Genomic DNA, 20,677 nt, shown 5'->3' with positions numbered 1-20,677 from the left:
GGAAAGTGTTTTATAGTTGGAATTTCTTATCAGTGAGGATCACACTGTAGTCACTTCCTTACTAAGTCAGGACTGAGTCAGCCACATACCGGATATTTAACTCTTTCAGGCAGAGAAAGAAAAAAGGAACACAGCATAGTTATTTGTGTGCTATGCACTGTACATACCCATGTCTATCCCAAGATGTCACAGGTCCCTTCGGGTATCCTTTAACCGGTCCCTTCGGGTATCCTTTAACCGGTTCAGGACCATGTGTAGTTAAAACTACGCCGCACTTGTGGATGTTTAAGATGATGTGACGTAGTTTTAACACTGCATGAGCCTGGACGCAGCAGTGCGTCCCCCTCTGGCTCAGAGCTCGGCTGTCTAAAGCCGGCTGAGCTCCATAACTCGGTCAAGAGCAGTTTTCATTGGCTCCTGACCTCTTGATCACTGTGAGCGGGAAGTGAAAAAAATTGAATAAAAAGCCTCTGGTGGTATGAAAAATTCCGCCAGGAGGCAGCGCGGCAGTTTTTTTTTTTTTTTTAAAATCATGTAGCGAGCCCAGGGCGGCAATCCCCCTGCCGTCTTCGATCGCCTTCGGCGATCTCCGATCAGGAAATCCCGTTCAAAGAGCGGGATTTCCTGGAGGGCTTCCCCCGTCGCCATGGCGACGGGGCGGGATGACGTCACCGACGTCAGCGACGTCGTGACATCAATTGGGAGTCCCGATCCACCCCTCGGCGCTGCCTGGCACTGATTGGCCAGGCAGCGCACGGGGTCTGGGGGGGGGGGGGCGCGTCGCAACGGATAGCGGCGATCGGGTGCGGGGCGGCGGCGATCAGTGTGCTGGCGCAGCTAGCAAAGTGCTAGCTGCGTCCAGCAAAAAAAAAAGTAAGAAAATCGGCCGAGCAGGGCCGGAGAGAACCTCCTGCGCGGCTTACCCCGAACTAAGTTCGGGGTTACCGCCAGGAAGGTTAAAGGGACCAGAAGCTCCTGTCCGCAATGAGTTAAGTCCCAGCAGGATGAACATGGCTATCCTTGTTTGTGTTTGTGTGTGGGCAAACCTGACCATAGAAAGTTCACTCATCCTGTGTGCTTACCGTATATATGTTCATCCTGTTGGTATTGAACAAAGGGATGAGTGTGTGATACATAAGGTGTGGAAGCTGGAGGCACTTGCAGCATGGAATTATTATACCCAGAGCTACAGCATACAGTATACCATTTGGAATTTATGTCCTGGAGTTGAATTAAACAACTTGGCTTTATACAGCATAACACAGCAAAAAGTCAGAAATCAACCGTCCTTCTTTCACCTACTCTCAGCTTTGATTTCTGTTTGTTTATGCAGTTATGACCAGAGGCCGTTGGTAACTCTCCACATGCCATTATGTTTTGTACTAAGGGGAGATGATACAAGTTTGACAAAATCAGTTTAATATTACCAGTCACAAACATTTCGTTTAAATTGTTATCAGCCAATACTAGCAGTATTCCCCCACAGAGCTTCAGGACAACACAAGCATGCTCTGTAGTAGAAACATACAGCTGCTAACTTATCATGCATTCCATTCAATAATTCCCATTTCGTCATGTCTCTAAGCCATTTGTTGGTAAATTCTGCCTACAAATGTCACAAACGAAAAATAGACAATATTCTAACTGCATATTTATTCTGCCATTGACTAAGCAGCCCTTTAGAAATAGCATGTGAGTCTGTGAATGGTATGAATTGTTTTCTTCTGTCATTATGAGCTACTAGCTGGTTGCCCGGCGTTGCCCGGTTATGTATTTGGCTTGTGTTGGCTCCACCCACTTTTTCTAACCCTAACACACAATTACTCAATTACCAAGTTTGTAAGCTTTGCAGTCTTTGGCATCAATCATTTGCATTGAAATGTAACACATCTAATTGGATGTTTGTGGTGCCACCCCCTTTTCTCAATATGAACCCCAGTCACCCAATGACCAACTGTACCATGTTTGAGGCTTGTGCCATTAACAGTGCAAGAATGGCAGCAATAAAATATTTCCCTTGAAAATCAATAGGTGAATTTTGATTGGCTTCTGTAGGCTCCACCCACTTTTCTGAATATTAATCCCAGTCATCCAGTTACCAACTGTGCAAAGTTTGACAACCCTACCATTAACAGTGTAAAAATGGCTGCAGTTTATATTTTCCCAGTAAATTTTGTAATTGTCCCCACCCACTGATGAACCCGCATTGCCTGCTTATGTATTTTGCTGGCGTTGGCTGTGCCCACTTTTCCTAACCCTAACACATATTAATCAATTACTCAATTACCATGTTTGTGAGCTTTGCTGTGTTTGGCATCAATAATTTGCATTGGAATGAAACAAATATGATTGGCTGTTTGTGGCTCCACCCCCTTTTCTGAATTTGAACCCTAGTGACCTAATGACCAACTGTACCAGGTTTGAGGCTTGTGCCATTAACAGTGCAATAACAGCAGCAATTACATATTACCCTTGAAAATCAATAGGTGAATTTTGATTGGCTTTTGTAGGCTCTACCCACTTTTCTAAATATTAATCCCAGTTCTTAGTTACCAACTGTGCAAAGTTTGAGAAACCCACATTTAACAGTGCAACAATGGCTGCAGTTTACATTTTCCCAGTGAAATTTGTATCTGTCTCCGCCCACTGATGACTTGGCATTGACCGATTATGTATTTGGCTGGTGTTGGCTGTGCCCACTTTTTCTAACCCTAACACACAATTACTCAATGACCAAGTTTGTGAGCTTTGTGATCTCTGTCATCAATAATTTGCATTGAAATTATCAAATCTGATTGGCTGTTTGTGGCTCCACCCCTTTTTCTAAATTTGAACCACAGTCACCCAATGAGTAACTGTCCCAGGTTTGGGGCTTGTGCCATTAACAGTGCAAGAATGGCAGCAATGTAAATATTCCCTTTGAAAATCAATAGGTGAATTTTGATTGGCTTTTATAGGCCCCACCCACTTTTCTGAATATTTATCCTAGTCACCCAGTGACCAACTGTGCAAAGTTTGAGAACCCTACCACTAACAGTGTAAGAATGGCTGCAGTTTACATTTTCCCAGTGAAATGTGTATTTGTCTCCACCCACTTTTTGGTTATGGGAATAAAAAGTATCCTATATGTACTATGTGTGTGCCAAATTTCATTCAAATCCGTTCAGCTATTGTTGCGTGATCGAGTAACAAACATCCAAACATCCGAACTTTCTCATTTATAATATTAGTAGGATGAGAGCTATGGGAAAAGTGTCAGCACTATATAAATTATATGATTCTTAATGATTTTTATGCTATCACATAATGCACATAGTGGTGTCTACACGCATATCCCTAAGAAAATTCACATTTCCATACAATTCATTCATACTCTATTGTATAATAACACTTGGTTTGGTTTAGCAATATAAGTATTGAAACTGATTTGATTTTGGAATGAACTTTCAATTTGTGAACTGGAAATGGGTTCATTCGAACCCCTTACCAGTTTACTAAAGGTACTCACTGACTAGGTAATGTAATGTAACTGTAGGCAGTGTTTCTCAAGCCTGGAACCAACTACAAATCACTATCGCAATCGCTAGGGTTTTTAATGAGCATTTTGTAATTGATTTCATGAGCGTTTTTTGTCGATTTTAGTAACGATTTTAAAAAGTGTAAGCTTTTTGCCAGCAATTGTGTAGCGATTTGCGATTAACGATTTTAATTCTGATTGGTCTTTTCAATTAATTTTCATTTTTTTACAGTGTGCAGTAATTTAAAAACACTAGCAAATCGCTCTGTGTAGGTTTTGACGAGCGATTACGCCAGCGGTTATATACTTTACATTGCAGAAACGCTAACGCAAAACGCTAACGCTCAAAAATGCTGCATTTCCTGCGTTTGCGATTCTGGTAATCGCAATCGCTCCAGTGGAATTTGGCCCATCCATTAACATTAGCCGAGCGTTTAGGGAAATCGCTAGCTTTTTGAAAACCTCCCTAAATGCTCAAAAAATCGCTCTAGTGGTTTCCAGCCCCTACGGTTAGTACACATGTGCAACATTTCTTCCCAACTATCTGTTGAAATGATATTGTGCAGGTGGTCACGTGTGTACAAGGTGTTTCAACGACTTGTACTTGAATGCGGTCCCTTGCGCACGCATTGTGCAAATTAGTTGGACGTTCAGTTGGTTGGTGCGTGGAAAATGCAATTGGTGCATTCACTTGGACGTGTGGTTGGTCATGTTGCCAGGTTGGTCATTTGGAAAAGTTGAATGTGTGTATGGGCCTTTACAGGTCAGCGATTGCATCTAGTGAACTAGTAAAGGGTCTAATTTAGTTATTGAAATTCTCACACTTAAAATTTAAATGATTTGTACTAAAATATTTCATTCATTTTTCTTCTAAATCAATCAATACTAGTGTCACTACAAATATATGTGGACTGATTCATTCAAAAGCAAGAATGTGTAAGCATCCATGCTAGTTTATAATGTGGCATAGTGGATAGCACTCTCGCCTTGCAGCGCTGGGTCCCCGGTTCGAATCCCAGCCAGGTTAACATATGCAAGGAGTTTGTATGTTCTCCCTGTGTCTACGTGGGTTCCCTCCGGGCACTCTGGTTTCCTCCCACACCCCAAAAACATACAGATAAGTTAATTGGCTTCCTCCTAAAAAATTGGCCCTAGATTACAATACATACACTACACAATACATACATAGACATAAGACTATGGTAGGGATTCGATTGTGAGCCCCTCTGAGGGACAGTTAGTGACAAGACAATATACTCTGTACAGCGCTGTGGAAGATGTCGGCGCTATATAAATAATAATAATAATAATGTCCTATCTAAAAATAATAAAGGATCATGGTCTAGTGTGTAATGCGGAAACTGGCAGCACTGCTTAACTGAACTTGTTATTTGCTTTAATCCTACAGAACAAATACAAAGGAAAAATTGCAAATGAAGAGATTAGAGAAACTGTTATAATTATTATTGGTGCTCTTATCAAAAAACTGAGCAAGTCTGGAGAATCTGAAGTACCGGTAACTATTAAATTGCACCGTTTCCTTTTTTTATATGTTTTCACTTTGATTGGTTTACAGTTTCCATTGAAGCCTATATATTTTATTAAAGTAAAACATTAAGTATCACTAAGGGTTCTTATTCATGATCCCACCCTGTTATTCAAAATATTTCAGTCATTACAATTATGACATTCCGATAAGTTCTATGGAAATACTTAATCTTGTAAAGGTTTTTTTTTTGTGTTCTCTTTAAAATAAAAAAATAAAAAAATAAATAAAAAAAACAGACAAGGGGAAAGGTTTTATTCATTTATGCTATACTGCTAAAAGCATCTACAGTATAATAAGCATGTTTTGGACTATAAGATGCACCTAGGTTTAGAGGGCAAAAGCTAAGAGAAAAAAAACTAAACCTGTTGCATCCATAGTCCAGGAGCGTCTTGTAGATGTTCTCCCTAATTATTGTGTCCCTCTTGTACTTTCTATGTCCCCCATATGTCCTCCTGTGTCCTGCTGTGGCCCCCATGTGTCCCCCATGTTCCCCCTTCTGGCTGCCATGTGTCCCCTTCTGTCCCCAGGTGTCTCGTTTTGTCCCCCATGTGTCCTCTTTTGTCCCCGTGTCTCCTCCGCTCCCCCCTTGTGTCCTCCTCTGCTTCCCCTGAATAATGTAAAGCAGCGGCAGCCCAGCTCCAGCAGTGATCAGAGAACTCTCCCTCACTGCTCCACTGGCTTCTGCTGAGCGGGTACTGCAGCTGTTTTACATTATTTAGGGGCAGTGGAGGAGGACACAAGGGGGGAGTGGAGGACACAGGGGGACAATACAGGGAGTCACCGACATCGCATCTGTTCGTATCAGCAGGCGTTCGTAAGTCGAGGACTCCCTGTATTTTGCATATACGACACAGGGACTTTTTCTCCCCACTTTTGGGGGTGAAAAAGTGTGTTTTATATGCCAAAAATTACGGTAAGCATCAGTTGGATCATGGAGCAACAGAAAGAGGTCCTGCCTAATGAAACACAGGACTCCAAACTACTTGGATCTCAGTCTTACTGAGCATTTGTTGGACATGCTGAAAAGACAGGTTCAATCTATCAGCTTCTCATCTTACTTCATTACTGCTATTTCACTTCACTTTTTAGCAATCCTTACTGTTGAACTGTTATAAATGAGGTGAGTATAAAATCCAGTCCAGTGAAGTCATGAATCGCACACATACATGATTTAAAACTATCCACTTGTAATCTGAGGTGCAAGTGAGGAAAGGGGCCAAGCCCCCTTCTCACCCACATGACCATATGTTGGCCTTTGCTTCGATGCAGTGGTTGTTGTTTGGTGGGATGGGCAAGGAAGGTGTGGCGTGACTATGGTAACTTTTGGAATTGTACCTTCAAATGAATATTACATACTTACCTCACTGTCAGCTCCTCTCACAAGCTCACCATTTTCTTTTAACAACAATCCCTTCCAGTTCTGACAATATTTTGTCAGAACTGAAATATATCAGCTGCTGTCAATTACCGGTATATACAAAATACACTTGGGCACATGAAAAGCAGGGGCCCCGGGCTCTGCCACTGAGCCGGGACTCCGACTCCACATGCAACACCAAAAGGGCAGTGCAGGTGGACCCCAGTGATCCCATCAACTGGGGAACCAGCCAAAGCTGCCACAGAAGCGAAATGCCAAATACAGGAAACAAATGCACACTCCAAGACAGCACCTGCCTTTCAAATGGGTCCACAGACATCTAATAAAAAGATGTAAATACATGCACCTGTGTCTGCAGTACCAAATCCCGCAAGAGCTGAAATGGGCGGCCATAGACAGGAGAGAAAACCTAGTTACACACAGTCATAGATCGTGTGACCAGCAGGGGGCAACGTGTGCAGGTATCCCCAAAATACACTTGAGCACATGAAAATCAGGGGTCCCGGCGCAGTGGCAGAGCCCGGGTCCCCTGCTTTTCATGTGCCGAAGTGTATTTTGTTACTTAAACTCTTACTTATGCAGCTCCTAGAGTCAAGTCAGTGTAGGGAGGGGGCCCCGGAGAGGGATACTTGCACACAGTGCCCCCTGCTGGTCACACGATCTATGATTGTGTGCGACTGAGGTCTCTCTCCTGTCCATGATTTGGTACTGCAGACACAGGTGCATGAATTTGCATCTTTTTATTAGCTGACCAGCTGTCTGTGGACCCATTTAAAAGGCAGGTGCTGTCTTTGAGTATGCATTTGTTTTCTGTGTTTGGAATTACCAGTATATACAAGTTGCTGTCACTTACAACTGAAAGGACAAGGTGTCCAAGGTAATATCCATGTTACCCTATGGCTCACATGGGCAATATTACAGTTTAACAGTGTGCTGACCCAGAAGCTGTTACAGGGTCATCAGCATTTTTTAAAATGAAGGCTGGATTGATCACAGTCGAACAGGGAACACGCGGGACAGGAGAAAGAGATTGATGAGTAGACTACATGGGAGGTAAGTATGACGTGTGTATGTTTATTCTGACTTTTAATTTTCAGTTCAGGTTTTCTTTAATATTTGCTGGATGAGCACTGCAGGGAGGGTTGTAAGGCTGTATAAAGCCCTCTGCAGGAACTGTGTCACATTTCAAACAGACTGACTGTGAGGCAGTGGTGCTCAGCAGAGCTCGAATATTCGAGTAGCTCGAATATTCGAGCTCTTTTCCAGCTATTCGAGCTCGGTATTCGAGCTCCGAATAGCTGTAGCTATTCGAATGGGCTATTCGCGTACACTCGAATAGCCCATTCACTATTCGAGCTATTCGAGCAAACGGCGCTATTCGAGCTCGGTACCGAGCTCGAATAGCGTCATAGCCCAGATTGATGTCCTTAGAGCCAATCAGAGGGCTCCCAGGCCCTCTGACGGCAGCCAATCACAGAGGGGGACCCTGGCCAGCCCCTACCCTATAAATAGCGGCCGCCATGTTACGTTTCTCCGTCCTTGCCTGAGACTTGCATAGAGAGAGAGTTGCTCCTTTGTGCTTTGGCTTAGCAAGAGCTTTATTGTGGTCATTTACCTAGCGTTTTTGCTCACATACACCTCCTATACACACCTATATTGTTGTTAGTTAGTTAGACATTGTATTTTAGTTAGTAGCTTTTGTGTTACATAGAGACAGGCCAGCTGCTGCAGGCTTACAGCTTTAGGCCTCAGGGCCTGCCTGTGTGGGCAGCTGTCCTCCTGTCCTCTGTTTATTTCTCTCTATTCTATACCAGTATTTCTGCTGTCCTTTACTACTGATTGTATTAGTATTGTAGTTATATACTGTAACTGTACTAGGACACTCACTGTCACTGTTCATAGGCTACTAGCTGCTCCTGCGTGTGTGCACTCACTGTCTGTGTACACACTACACACACTCTATTTCCAAGTTCTGATAACTGATTGATTATTGTAATTGAATATTGTAATTAGTTAGTTGTACTCACTGTTACTACTTACTGTACTAGGAGTCTAGGACACTCAGTCACTGTTCATAGGCTACTAGCTCCTGCGTGTGTGCACTCACTGTCTGTGTACACACTACACACACTCTATTTCCTTCTGATAACTGATTGATTATTGTAATTAGTTAGTTGTACTTACTGTTACTACTTACTGTACTAGGAGTCTAGGACACTCAGTCACTGTTCATAGGCTACTAGCTCCTGCGTGTGTGCACTCACTGTCTGTGTACACACTACACACACTCTATTTCCTTCTGATAACTGATTGATTATTGTAATTAGTTAGTTGTACTTACTGTTACTACTTACTGTACTAGGAGTCTAGGACACTCAGTCACTGTTCATAGGCTACTAGCTCCTGCGTGTGTGCACTCACTGTCTGTGTACACACTACACACACTCTATTTCCTTCTGATAACTGATTGATTATTGTAATTAGTTAGTTGTACTTACTGACTGTTACTACTTACTTACTGTACTAGGGACACTCACTCAGTCACTGTTCATAGGCTAGCTCCTGCGCGTGTTTGCGCGTGCGTGCACTCACTGTCTGTAGTGTACACACACTAAATTTACTTGTGATTACTACTGATTATTGTAACTGCTAGTTGTACTTCCTGACTGTTACTACTTACTTACTGTACTAGGGACACTCACTCAGTCACCTCACCCACCAACCCACTCCATTAAAGTACCCCACTTTTCACCCGCCCTTTTAAAAAACTTTTGTCTATACGCCCAAAACATCGAAGATGTCTGGAAGTGGCAGCCAGCGCAGTTTGGGCAAGGGGAAGGGCAGCAAGGGAATCAGGAGGAGAGGGAGCAGCATTGTGGCAAGCCGCGGGCGCGGGCGCGCCACCATGCACAGTTCCGCAGCAGCAGCAGCAGCGTCAGTGGCTAACATTCCTCCCATAGCCACTGGCCGTGGACGCCTTGGGCGCCGCCCAGCAGGAGCATCTGCAACTCAGGCTGCAGAGACACAGCAGCAGCAGCGTGTAGCACCTGCTCCGATTTTCCTCCAGCCGGGTCGGAAACGTCCCATTGAGGAAAAGCATGCAGACACTGTGGTGCAACTCATGACGGAGGATGAGCAGCCCGCCATCAGCTCTGCATCTGAGGCCTCCACCCTCACCACCACCACCACCACCCCTGTTCGCAGCAGCCGCCCAGCAGGGTCTGGGGAGGAGGCCAGTTCACCGTCACTCGCCGACCTGTCATTCAGCAGTCTTTTGACCCCAGGCATCATGAGTAAATTGTCTGCTGTTGTTGGCGATCTTGAGGAGGAGATGCTGATGGGCACTTTGGGGGATGAGGGATTGGACAGCAAGACTGTGGCGACAGTCAAGCAGCCCATCCATGCATCAGGAGAGGAGTTTGGGGGGTCCTCATCCCAGCAGGACATGTTTCAGGAGGGGGAGGATGTTGATGACCCGGTGACAGACAGAGACTGGGTGCCACCATCTCCAGGGGATGTCGTCCTCAGCAGCTCTGAGGAGGAGGAGGAGGATGCTCTTGTGGGCCTTGCAAGGAGGCGCATCATTGCAAGCATTGGCAGCAGCAGTAGGCAGGTCCCACAGCCTGCTGGTGTCTCAGGCTCAGCAGCAGCAGCAGCAGCATCTGCCAGTACCACCACCAGCCGCACCCAAGCCCCCCAAGCCCCACCCCCAACCACCACAGGGAGACAGGCAGCAGCGCTTCCATGCCGTAGGGGGATGTTTCTGTCACCAATCTGGCGCTTTTTCACCATGCCCACAGTGTACAGCAAGTACGCCACTTGCAACCACTGTCAGCGGAAGTTGAGCAGAGGTGCAGACCCCTTAAAGTTCTGCACCAGCTCGCTCATCAACCACCTTGCTGCGAAACATTTCCACCAGCATCAGGAGTTCCAGAGGCTGAAGGCATCTGGTGCTGGCAGTGGCACCACACCCATCACTGCACAGCCTTCAGCAGCAGCAGCAACAGCAGCCACCCGCCCTCCTGCTCCTCCAGCAGCACCAGCAGGAGTGCGGAAACGCACTGCTCCTCCCCCCTCTGCAACTCCTGCCGCCGACACTGAGGCCTGTTCTGGCAGCCAGTCCTCAGTGGCCTCCTCCGCTGTGTCTGCTGATTCCCGTGCCAGCAAAAGGCCACGCCAGAGCCTTTTGAGCGAGTCCTTCCAGGGGGTGGTTAGGGCTCTGCCTCCCAGCAGCCGTCGCGTGTGGCAGCTGAACGGCTTGCTGGCACGGGCCATGTGCTCCCAACTCCTGCCGTACACGCTCGTGCAGGAGGGGAGCGACATTCGTGCGCTGCTTGCTTGCGCAGCCCCAGACTGGCAGCTCCCCAGCAGACACTTTTTCTCCCGCAAGGCCATTCCTGCACTGCACCGCTTTGTGATGGCCAATGTGGAGCGAGGGCTGGAGCACGCGGTTGGTGAAAGGGTCCACGTCACCATGGACTCCTGGAGCAGCCGCTTCGGGACAGGCCGCTACCTGTCCTTCACTGTCCACTGGGTCAGCTTGGTGGAAGGGGGTGAGGATGGGAGAGCAGCAGCGGGCACAGCAGCAGCAGCAACACAGTGGGTGGTGCCACCCCGCAGGGTCAGGGGAACTGCAGCAGGTTCCTCCGATCCTCTGCCATCCTCCGGCACACCTGGCCAAACCCCCCGCCTCAGCAGCAGCGTGAAGGCCCGCCACTGCCAAGCGCTGCTGCACTTGGTCAGCCTTGGGAAGACCAAGCTGACGGCAACCCATGTGTTGGCCAAACTCCAGGAGCAGGAGAGGATTTGGCTGACCCCCAGAGGCCTCAGAGTCGGAGAGGTGGTGGCCGACAATGGGGCCAATCTGGTTGCCGCAATAGACAGGGGAAACCTGACCCACATCCCCTGTCTTGCCCACGTGCTGAACCTGGTAGTGCAGAAGTTCTTGCGCACCTACCAGGGGATGGGCGAACTGCTGGAAACGGCAAGGAACGTTGTGCGTCACTTCCGGCGCTCGGCTGCAGCCTGTGCGAGCCTGGAAGACGTGCAAAAGGAGCTGGATCTGCCACGCCATCGGCTGATCCTTGACGTTCCGACTCGCTGGAACTCCACCCTGGCGATGTTGGAGCGTCTGGTTGAACAGAAGCACGCTGTCAACCAGTACCTTGCCCTGGCCACTGTTTCCGCCGCTCAGAGAAGGGACAAGACCAGCAACATCCCGTCCATCGTCCCCGATGATGACTGGAGGCACATGCAGCAGGTGTGCTTAGTGCTGGCTCCCTTTCTGCAGGCCACTAACATGGTGAGCAGGGACCATGCTATGGTCTGCGAGTGGGTGCCCCTGGTTTGTCTGCTGAACAGGGCCCTCGATGCTTTGCTGGAACAGGGAGCGGCAGCCTTGGACCAGCAGGAGCGGCAAGCAGCTGCACAGTCCACCTCTGAGGGGGAGGAGGAGGAGGACTTGGTGGAGGTCCCTGACCTTGCTGCTGATGAGGGGGAGCAGCACAGTGCAGCTGAGTTGGTGCGGGGGTGGAGAGAGGATGAGGCTGACGAGGCAGAGGAGGAGGATGAGGACAGCAGCACTGCCGTCGATGTGCCAGCAGACGTGGCCCGCCTCTTCCCAATGGCAGCGCACATGCTGACGTGCCTGCGCAGAGACCCCAGGGTGATCCAGATGAAGCAGAGGGAGGACATCTGGATCAGCATGATGTTGGACCCACGCCTCAAGGGGAAGTTGAGCCAGTTCCTGCCGCCTGCAGGAGGAGACCCAGCGCAACAAATAAGGAGCTTGCAGCAGGCCCTTGTTGAGCGCTTGGAGGAAGCCTTCCCCCAGCCTTCCACCCCCACTGTCCAGCAGCCAGCACAGAGGCAGCAGCAGGTGCCTGCATCCAGCAGCAAGCGCCCCACAGACCTGCTGTCTCTCAGCCACGAGCTCTACAGGACTGTAGAGGCTCCGGCAGCAGTGACTAGAGAGGAGGTGCATGCAGCAGCATCCTCCACCGGTCACAGCCAGCGCCTGACCCGCATGGTGGCTGACTACATGGGGTCCTACAGCGGGCTTGACAGCGATTCCCCTGTTGATCCCATGGAGTATTGGGTCAAGCGCCTGGAGATCTGGAGCGAGCTGGCGCAGAACGCCCTGGAAGTGCTGTCCTGCCCCCCTTCCAGCGTGCTGTCCGAGCGCTGCTTCAGTGCAGCTGGTGGTGTGGTCACCGAGAAACGCTCACGTCTGTCTCACAAGTCTGTGGACAGACTGACGTTTCTCAAGATGAACCAGGCGTGGGTGGAAGGCGAGTTCCTGGCCCCTGTTGTCGGCGAGAGGGGGACATGAACTGGCTAAGAACCATCGTTAATGTGCCTTACCACCCTTTACCACCTCCTGGCTCCTGCTCACTAAGCCAGCCTGGTTCACTTTGACTATTACGTCGCCTGCAGCCACACATTTTACACCTACAGTGGGCTGCTGTGTACTGCCCTTCTGCTGTCTGTCTGTGTTTCCCACTGCCAGGGTACACAGATTTACCTTCTGCTGCCACTCTGCCACCAGCTATTACGTCAAACAATAGCTATATATCTGTGTAATTTGTTTTACAAACAAAACCAAAAAACCATTAAAAAAAAAAAAAAAAGGTTTAATTTTTCTGAGGTGCCCGGGTTGAAAACTGTGTTGTCCCAGTTGTGTATTGGACACGATGTGGGCTGCACGACCGCTGTCTGGGACCTCCTGTTGTGTTCATTTACGGCCTGGTATCACCGCTAGGTACCAGGGCTATTATGTCACGCTGCCTGCCTGCTGCCACACTCACACTACTCCTCCATTCCTCCTGCTGATGCTGCTGTCTGTCTGTGTTTCCCAACGCCAGGGTACACAGATTTACATTCTGCTGCCACTCTGCCACCAGCTATTACGTCAAAAAATAGCTATATCTGTGTAATTGGTTGTAAAACCAAAACTACAAAACCATAAAAAAAAAAAAAAGGTTTAATTTTTCTGAGGTGCCCGGGTTGAAAACTGTGTTGTCCCAGTTGTGTATTGGACACAATGTGGGCTACACGACCGCTGTCTGGGACCTCCTGCCTGCTGTGTTTATTTACAGCCCTGGTATCACCGCTAGGTACCAGGGCTATTATGTCACGCTGCCTGCCTGCTGCCACACTCACACTACTCCTCCATTCCTCCTGCTGATGCTGCTGTCTGTCTGTGTTTCCCAACGCCAGGGTACACAGATTTACCTTCTGCTGCCACTCTGCCACCAGCTATTACGTCAAAAATAGCTATATCTGTGTAATTGGTTGTAAAACCAAAACTACAAAACCATAAAAAAAAAAAAAGGCTTAATTTTTCTGAGGTGCCCGGGTTGAAAACTGTGTTGTCCCAGTTGTGTATTGGACACGATGTGGGCTGCACGACTGCTGTCTGGGACCTCCTGTTGTGTTCATTTACGGCCTGGTATCACCGCTAGGTACCAGGGCTATTATGTCACGCTGCCTGCCTGCTGCCACACTCACACTACTCCTCCATTCCTCCTGCTGATGCTGCTGTCTGTCTGTGTTTCCCAACGCCAGGGTACACAGATTTACCTTCTGCTGCCACTCTGCCACCAGCTATTACGTCAAAAAATAGCTATATCTGTCTGTGTAATTTGTTGTAAAAACAAAACTACAAAACCATAAAAAAAAAAAAAAAGGTTTAATTTTTCTGAGGTGCCCGGGTTGAAAACTGTGTTGTCCCAGTTGTGTATTGGACACAATGTGGGCTACACGACCGCTGTCTGGGACCTCCTGCCTGCTGTGTTTATTTACAGCCCTGGTATCACCGCTAGGTACCAGGGCTATTATGTCACGCTGCCTGCCTGCTGCCACACTCACACTACTCCTCCATTCCTCCTGCTGATGCTGCTGTCTGTCTGTGTTTCCCAACGCCAGGGTACACAGATTTACCTTCTGCTGCCACTCTGCCACCAGCTATTACGTCAAACAATAGCTGCTCACATTACTCCTCCATTCCTCCTGCTGCTGCTGCTGCTGTCTGTCTGTCTGTGTTTCCCAACGCCAGGGTACACAGATTTAACTTTCTGCTGCCACTCTGCCACCAGCTATTACGTCAAAAAATAGCTATATCTGTCTGTGTAATTTGTTGTAAAAACAAAACTACAAAACCATAAAAAAAAAAAAGGTTTAATTTTTCTGAGGTGCCCGGGTTGAAAACTGTGTTGTCCCAGTTGTGTATTGGACACAATGTGGGCTGCACGACCGCTGTCTGGGACCTCCTGCCTGCTGTGTTTATTTACAGCCCTGGTATCACCGATAGGTACCAGGGCTATTATGTCACGCTGCCTGCCTCATTGACTGCCTGCTGCCACACACTCATCCTCCTCCTCCTTCTCCTGCTGAATTTACCTCCTGCTGTCTGTGTGTTTCCACTGCCAGGGAGCACATACAATGGCGCTTCCAACATGCGTGCGCCACCAGCTATTTGTTACGCTCAAAAATAGCTGCATTTCTTTAAAAAAAAAAAATTTGAAAAGAGAAATAAGTGAAGAAGAAGACGATATAGAAGAAGATGAAGAAGAAGAAGATGAAGAAGAAGAAGAAGAAGATGAAGAAGAAGAAGAAGGAGAAGAAGATGAAGAAGAAGATGAAGAAGATGAAGAAGATGAAGAAGAAGAAGATGAAGAAGAAGAAGATGAAGATGATGAAGAAGATGAAGAAGAAGATGAAGATGATGAAGAAGAAGAAGATGAAGAAGATGAAGAAGATGAAGATGAAGAAGATGAAGAAGAAGAAGATGATGAAGAAGAAGAAGAAGATGAATAAGAAGATGAAGAAGATGAAGATGATGAAGAAGATGAAGAAGAAGAAGATGATGAAGAAGAAGAAGATGAAGATGATGAAGAAGAAGAAGATGAAGAAGATGAAGAAGATGAAGATGAAGAAGAAGAAGATGATGAAGAAGAAGAAGAAGATGAAGAAGAAGATGAAGAAGATGAAGAAGAAGAAGAAGATGAAGAAGTTGAAGATGAAGAAGAAGAAGAAGAAGATGAAGAAGATGATGAAGAAGAAGAAGATGAAGAAGTTGAAGATGAAGAAGATGAAGAAGAAGAAGATGAAGAAGAAGATGAAGAAGAAGATGAAGAAAAAGAAGATGAAGAAGAAGAAGATGATGATGAAGAAGATGAAGAAGAAGAAGAAGAAGACAATATAAAAGAAGAAGAAGATATAGAAGAAGATATAGAAGAAGAAGATATAGAAGAAGAAGAAGAAGAAGAAGAAGATATAGAAGATAAAGAAGAAGAAGAAGTATATACAGTACTGAACAAATTTCTGGACACAACTTCTCTTTTCAACTTTTTTTTTTTAAAGGAACATCCCCACATAATCACTTGCTGTTGTTACTTGGAAAAAAAGAGGTTTCTTGCATCATTCACCCTCAAAACAAGTGTTGGAAGCTATTTAAGGCCATTTCGAATAGTCAGCTCGAATAATGAGCTTGAATACCGACTCGAATAGTGAGCTCGAATTCCGAGGTCGAATCGAATAGTAAAAATTATTCGACTCGAATATTCGACTGATCTCGAATAATTTACTATTCAAATTCGACCTAACTCGAATTTTGAAAAGGGGTATTTGAGCACCACTACTGTGAGGCATGGAACAAGACTCCATTAACCTGCAGACAATTTCTTATACATAGACCTTATTTTAGCAAAGCTGCCCATGTATAGTTTTAGGGCCCATTCACACTTAAAAGCGCAAAACGCCAGTGATTACCGCCAGCATTTTGCGGGAATGATTTTTCCGTGATTTAACTTGGAAAAATCGATGGACACTACAGCGATTTTTCCGCGATCGCGTTTAGCGCTTCTATTGCACTGAAACGCGATCGCCCGGAAATCGCCTGAAAATAGTGCAGGCTACATGTTTGCGTTTGGCGATTTGCGTTAATCGCCAGCGATTAACGCAAATCGCCCAAGTGAGAACGGGCCCATCGGGTATCATTGCACAAGTGCTTTAAAAAGAGCTAGCGCGTGAGTGTTTTGCCAAAATCGCCGGCAAAACGCTTTAGTGTGAATGGGCCCTAAGGTAACTGTTGCAGAGAAATAATAAGCACTGTTAGACCTGGGATTCAATTTATTTACTGTATGCAAAAAAAAAAATTCTGCTCTCTTCCCTTATCTGTCTGAGGGGGACTGAAAAGTTATAAATAATCTAATACTGCACACTATGTCACAGCATGCCACAGACTGAGAGGAGCATAAATGAACTGTAAACTCCCCCCCCAAAATGTCCATGAACTGCTAACTCACTGCACCCGCACCCCATCCCATGTCCCTCATTCCCCCTGCTGTGGCAATGCCTGTATTGAAACTTGGTCATGCCAATAAAGCTACTTTGATTTGATTTGATTACTAGATTGCATAGGTGGTATGAATGACTTTCATATATCTTTTCCTATGGCGATTTAATACTTGTGTTGTTTAATTTACATTTGCAGGCAGCTGTGGAAGCCAAGAAAATCATCTTGGATGGTTTACAGAAGTCAGTCAAACCTTCTGAAATCAAGGCCTATCTGTTAGCCTTGAAAAATGCCAACTTGCCGGAAGGGATTCCATTGCTGCTGAAATATTCCGAATCTGGGGAGGGTCCTGTCAGCAGCTTTGCTATCAGTGCACTTCAAAAATATGACAGCTCATTAATCACCAATGAGGTAAATTACTGCACAGACATTCTACACATACACAGCACTAAGTTGTAAAGGGCTTCATTAAAGTGGGGCAGGTGCTATGAAATATCTCTCAAATTATGAGAAAAGAATGAGGAACACCTTTAAAGAGACTCCGTAACGAAAATTGCATCCTGTTTTTTATCATCCTACAAGTTCCAAAAGCTATTCTAATGTGTTCTGGCTTACTGCAGCACGTTCTACTATCACCATCTCTGTAATAAATCAACTTATCTCTCTCTTGTCAGACTTGTCAGCCTGTGTCTGGAAGGCTGCCAAGTTCTTCAGTGTTGTGGTTCTGCTATGAACTCCCCCTTCCAGGTCCCTCTATGCACACTGCCTGTGTATTATTTAGATTAGGGCAGCTTCTCTCTTCTCTCTTATCTTTTACAAGCTGGATAAATCCTCCTCTGAGCTGGCTGGACTTTCACATACTGAGGAATTACATACTGGCAGAGCTGTCTGCACTCTGCAGGAAGAAACAGCCTGACACTTCAGTGGAAGATAGCTGCAGGGGGAAAGAAACACACAAATGATCTCTTGAGATTCAAAAGGAAGGGTGTATACAGCCTGCTTGTGTATGAATGTATTTTCTATGTGTGGACATACTGTACATCAACCTACTTCCTGTTTTGGTGGCCATTTTGTTTGTTTATAAACAAACTTTTTAAAACTGTTTTTAACCACTTGTAATGCGGCGAGGAGCGGCGAAATTGTGACAGAGGGTAATAGGAGATGTCCCCTAACACACTGGTATGTTTACTTTTGTGTGATTTTAACAATACAGATTCTCTTTAAGACATATCTCTGCCACCCTTCCAGTTATGCAAATACCTCACCCCATAGTTACAAATGCTATGTGGAATTCATGAGTAAAATGCATAGCCTTCTAACATCGCTACTTGTTCTTTATTTTAATATTTAAAACAGTTATAAATCAGAAAAAAAGTTTTGCATCACTTAAAGAGACACTGAAGCGAAAAAAAATATATGATATAATGAATTGCTTGTGTACTATGAATAATTACTAGAAGATTAGCAGCAAAGAAAATATTCTCATACTTTTATTTTCAGGTATATAGTGTTTTTTCTAACATTGCATCATTCTATAATATGTGCAGATTACACAACACTCAGCATTCAAAATGTGTCTTTCAGAGCAGTCTGTGAAGTAATGACCTCTCCTTTAGCAGAGGAAAAGTAAATAGTCCAAGAACAGTTGAGATAATAAAAGTCAGATAACAGCCCTCTCCACGACTAGTCGGAGAGCTTAATGGCTTGTTTGCATAGAGATAACAACTGGAGTTTCTCAACTCTTCCTGTACTGGAAACAATTACGCTGATGTATCTGATCTTAATGTTTTATTTCTTAGCTGTGCTACACATACAAATCATATCATCATTTTTTTTTCGCTTCAGTGTCTCTTTAAACACATTTTTATTGTAGAAACATTTGTGTACATTTCCATGTGTGTTTCCATTTGTTATGTTCTGTGTTTTAATGCAACGTAACTTTTGCAATTGTTTAAAAAAAAAAAAAAAAAAAAAAGCATAGCCCGCCCCTTTAGTCCCATGACCCAAAAGCTTTTTTAACCCTCTTATCCAGGTGTTGCCAGCCCTTATTCGCTGCCTGTGAACTGCCGGGAGGGGTTGAGGAGACTGACGCTGTGCTCTCGCACTGTGATTGGCTGGTGCCGCACGCAGACATTGCAGCACCAGCCAGTCACAACATGAGAGCACAGTCAGTCTACACTTCACTACTTTTAGTGTCCGACTGTGATCTACCAAGCAGTCCTTCATAATGGGCACCCCTGGTCTAGAGCCCTCTGGAGAGAAAGGTCTGAACTTGTTAACAGGAGGAGAGACTGTAAACCAATGCAAACTGTTAGCAGGCTACCAAAGACCTTTGAATATACACCGATGGCTGGAGCAATTAGATAGATCTTCGTCAGGAATTGGGGTCTTTGGAGACTTTTGAGAAAGTACCCGGGGTTTGAGTGAAATAGTCCCAGATGCCTCTTTACTGGCATTCAGAAGAGCCCCCACAGTGGTCCTGTAGGAAATCACCTGTTTGACTGCAACAGTGCAGGCCACAGGGTAACCACAGATGCAGCTACTGCTTGGTATGCGACCAGGTGGCGAAGGGTAGGTTTTTACCAGTTGGGTCCCATGAAGCAAGTGGTATGCAATTTCATCACGTCAGACCCAGTATGTGGTTTAGGCTTCATGGTGCCCCTGTGGCAGGTACTATATTGGGCAGGCCACAGGAACACTGAAGACAATAGTACTAGAACAATTGAGCAAAAGCCTGATCAAGCATATGAAGAAGACACACAATTCCAAATCATCTGTAATCAAATTTTGTGGTCTGCCCCAGATTGTTGTACCCAGGAGAAGTGGAAGTCCGGCAAAATAATTGTTGAGAGAGGATTCCATTAATGATAATCAGAAGCAAGGCAATGGGACTTCTTGGATTCAAGGACCACAATGACCTGGCATGTTTTTTAGAGCCGTGAAGACTTGATCCCATGTGGGACTGGGGTCACGATGACCTGCACACGGCATGTTTCCTTGGTTATCAGTAACCCCCTTTTAACCACGTCCCTAAAGATTTGGCATTGTAAGGCGCACTTGCACCAGATCACATGCGACCAGCGGGTACGGACAGTGTAGTGTCCACTCTGATGGTCTGCTGTGGTCTGACCGGAGCCCAGGGCAAATGCGTCACCCCATAGGCCATATGAGGAACGCATTCCGGAGAGATTGGGAACCATTCAATATAAGTTTTGCAATGAACGGAGAACGGACAAAATATGTTTGTTTTCAGCTCAAGAGGGAACATAGCCTAAGAAAGTCATCCACAGTGAGGATTTATTTTTATTCTGGCTGTTGAATTGAGGCTCGGGTTGTTTGAACATGAATAGTGCTAGTGGTACATTTATGATGGTAAAAAAGGAGAACCATAGGTGAGTAATCATCTTTTGTCAAATGGGAGTGGTCAGGAGCCTAGAACGTTTAGTGTGGCACTAAGCTGGCAGTACTATAGAGCTGTTTAAAGGACCACTATCGTGTAAAATGGTAAAATTTAAAGTACATGTAAACACATGCAAATACCATAAGAAGTATGTTTCTTCCAGAGTAAAATGAGCTATGAATTACTTTTCTCCTATGTTGCTGTCACTTACAGTACTTAGTAGAAATTGGATGGAACTGGCAAGTTTTTGACTGGTCCATCTCTTTATGGGGGATTCTCAGTATTTCATTTATTCTTTACAAAAGTGCTCTCTGGAAAAGGAGATGCAGGCGGCCCCGCTACCTGTTTGCACACTACTTGGGCAGTTGAACTGAGCAACTGCTGTCCACTAATTCCACTAATTGCTTTTGAAAATAAAAATAGCCCTGAGATTCCCCCATGAGGAGATGGGCTAGTCCAAAACCTGTTAGTTCTGTCAGATTTCTACTCCCTACTGTTAGTGACAGCAACATAGGAGAAAAGCAATTTATAGCAAA

The 20,677-nt window shown here is 45.7% G+C and overlaps 1 protein-coding gene across 3 annotated transcripts in view; it reads left to right on the top strand.

The window, feature by feature from the left end:
- MTTP (microsomal triglyceride transfer protein) overlaps positions 1–20,677 on the top strand; it is a 161,536-nt gene that overhangs the window by 105,766 nt on the left and 35,093 nt on the right. For all 3 annotated transcript variants that reach the window (XM_068231823.1, XM_068231816.1, XM_068231832.1), the window contains 2 exons: positions 4,926–5,033; positions 16,940–17,152. In XM_068231823.1, the coding sequence (XP_068087924.1) occupies positions 4,926–5,033; positions 16,940–17,152 (321 nt within the window). The remainder of the gene's footprint in view (positions 1–4,925; positions 5,034–16,939; positions 17,153–20,677) is intronic.

The sequence above is a fragment of the Hyperolius riggenbachi genome, chromosome 1 (assembly GCF_040937935.1).
Source record: "Hyperolius riggenbachi isolate aHypRig1 chromosome 1, aHypRig1.pri, whole genome shotgun sequence".
In the NCBI taxonomy this organism is placed as follows: Eukaryota; Metazoa; Chordata; class Amphibia; order Anura; family Hyperoliidae; genus Hyperolius; species Hyperolius riggenbachi.
Note: the sequence above shows the minus strand (reverse complement) of the source record. Positions and strands in the feature narration are given on the sequence as shown.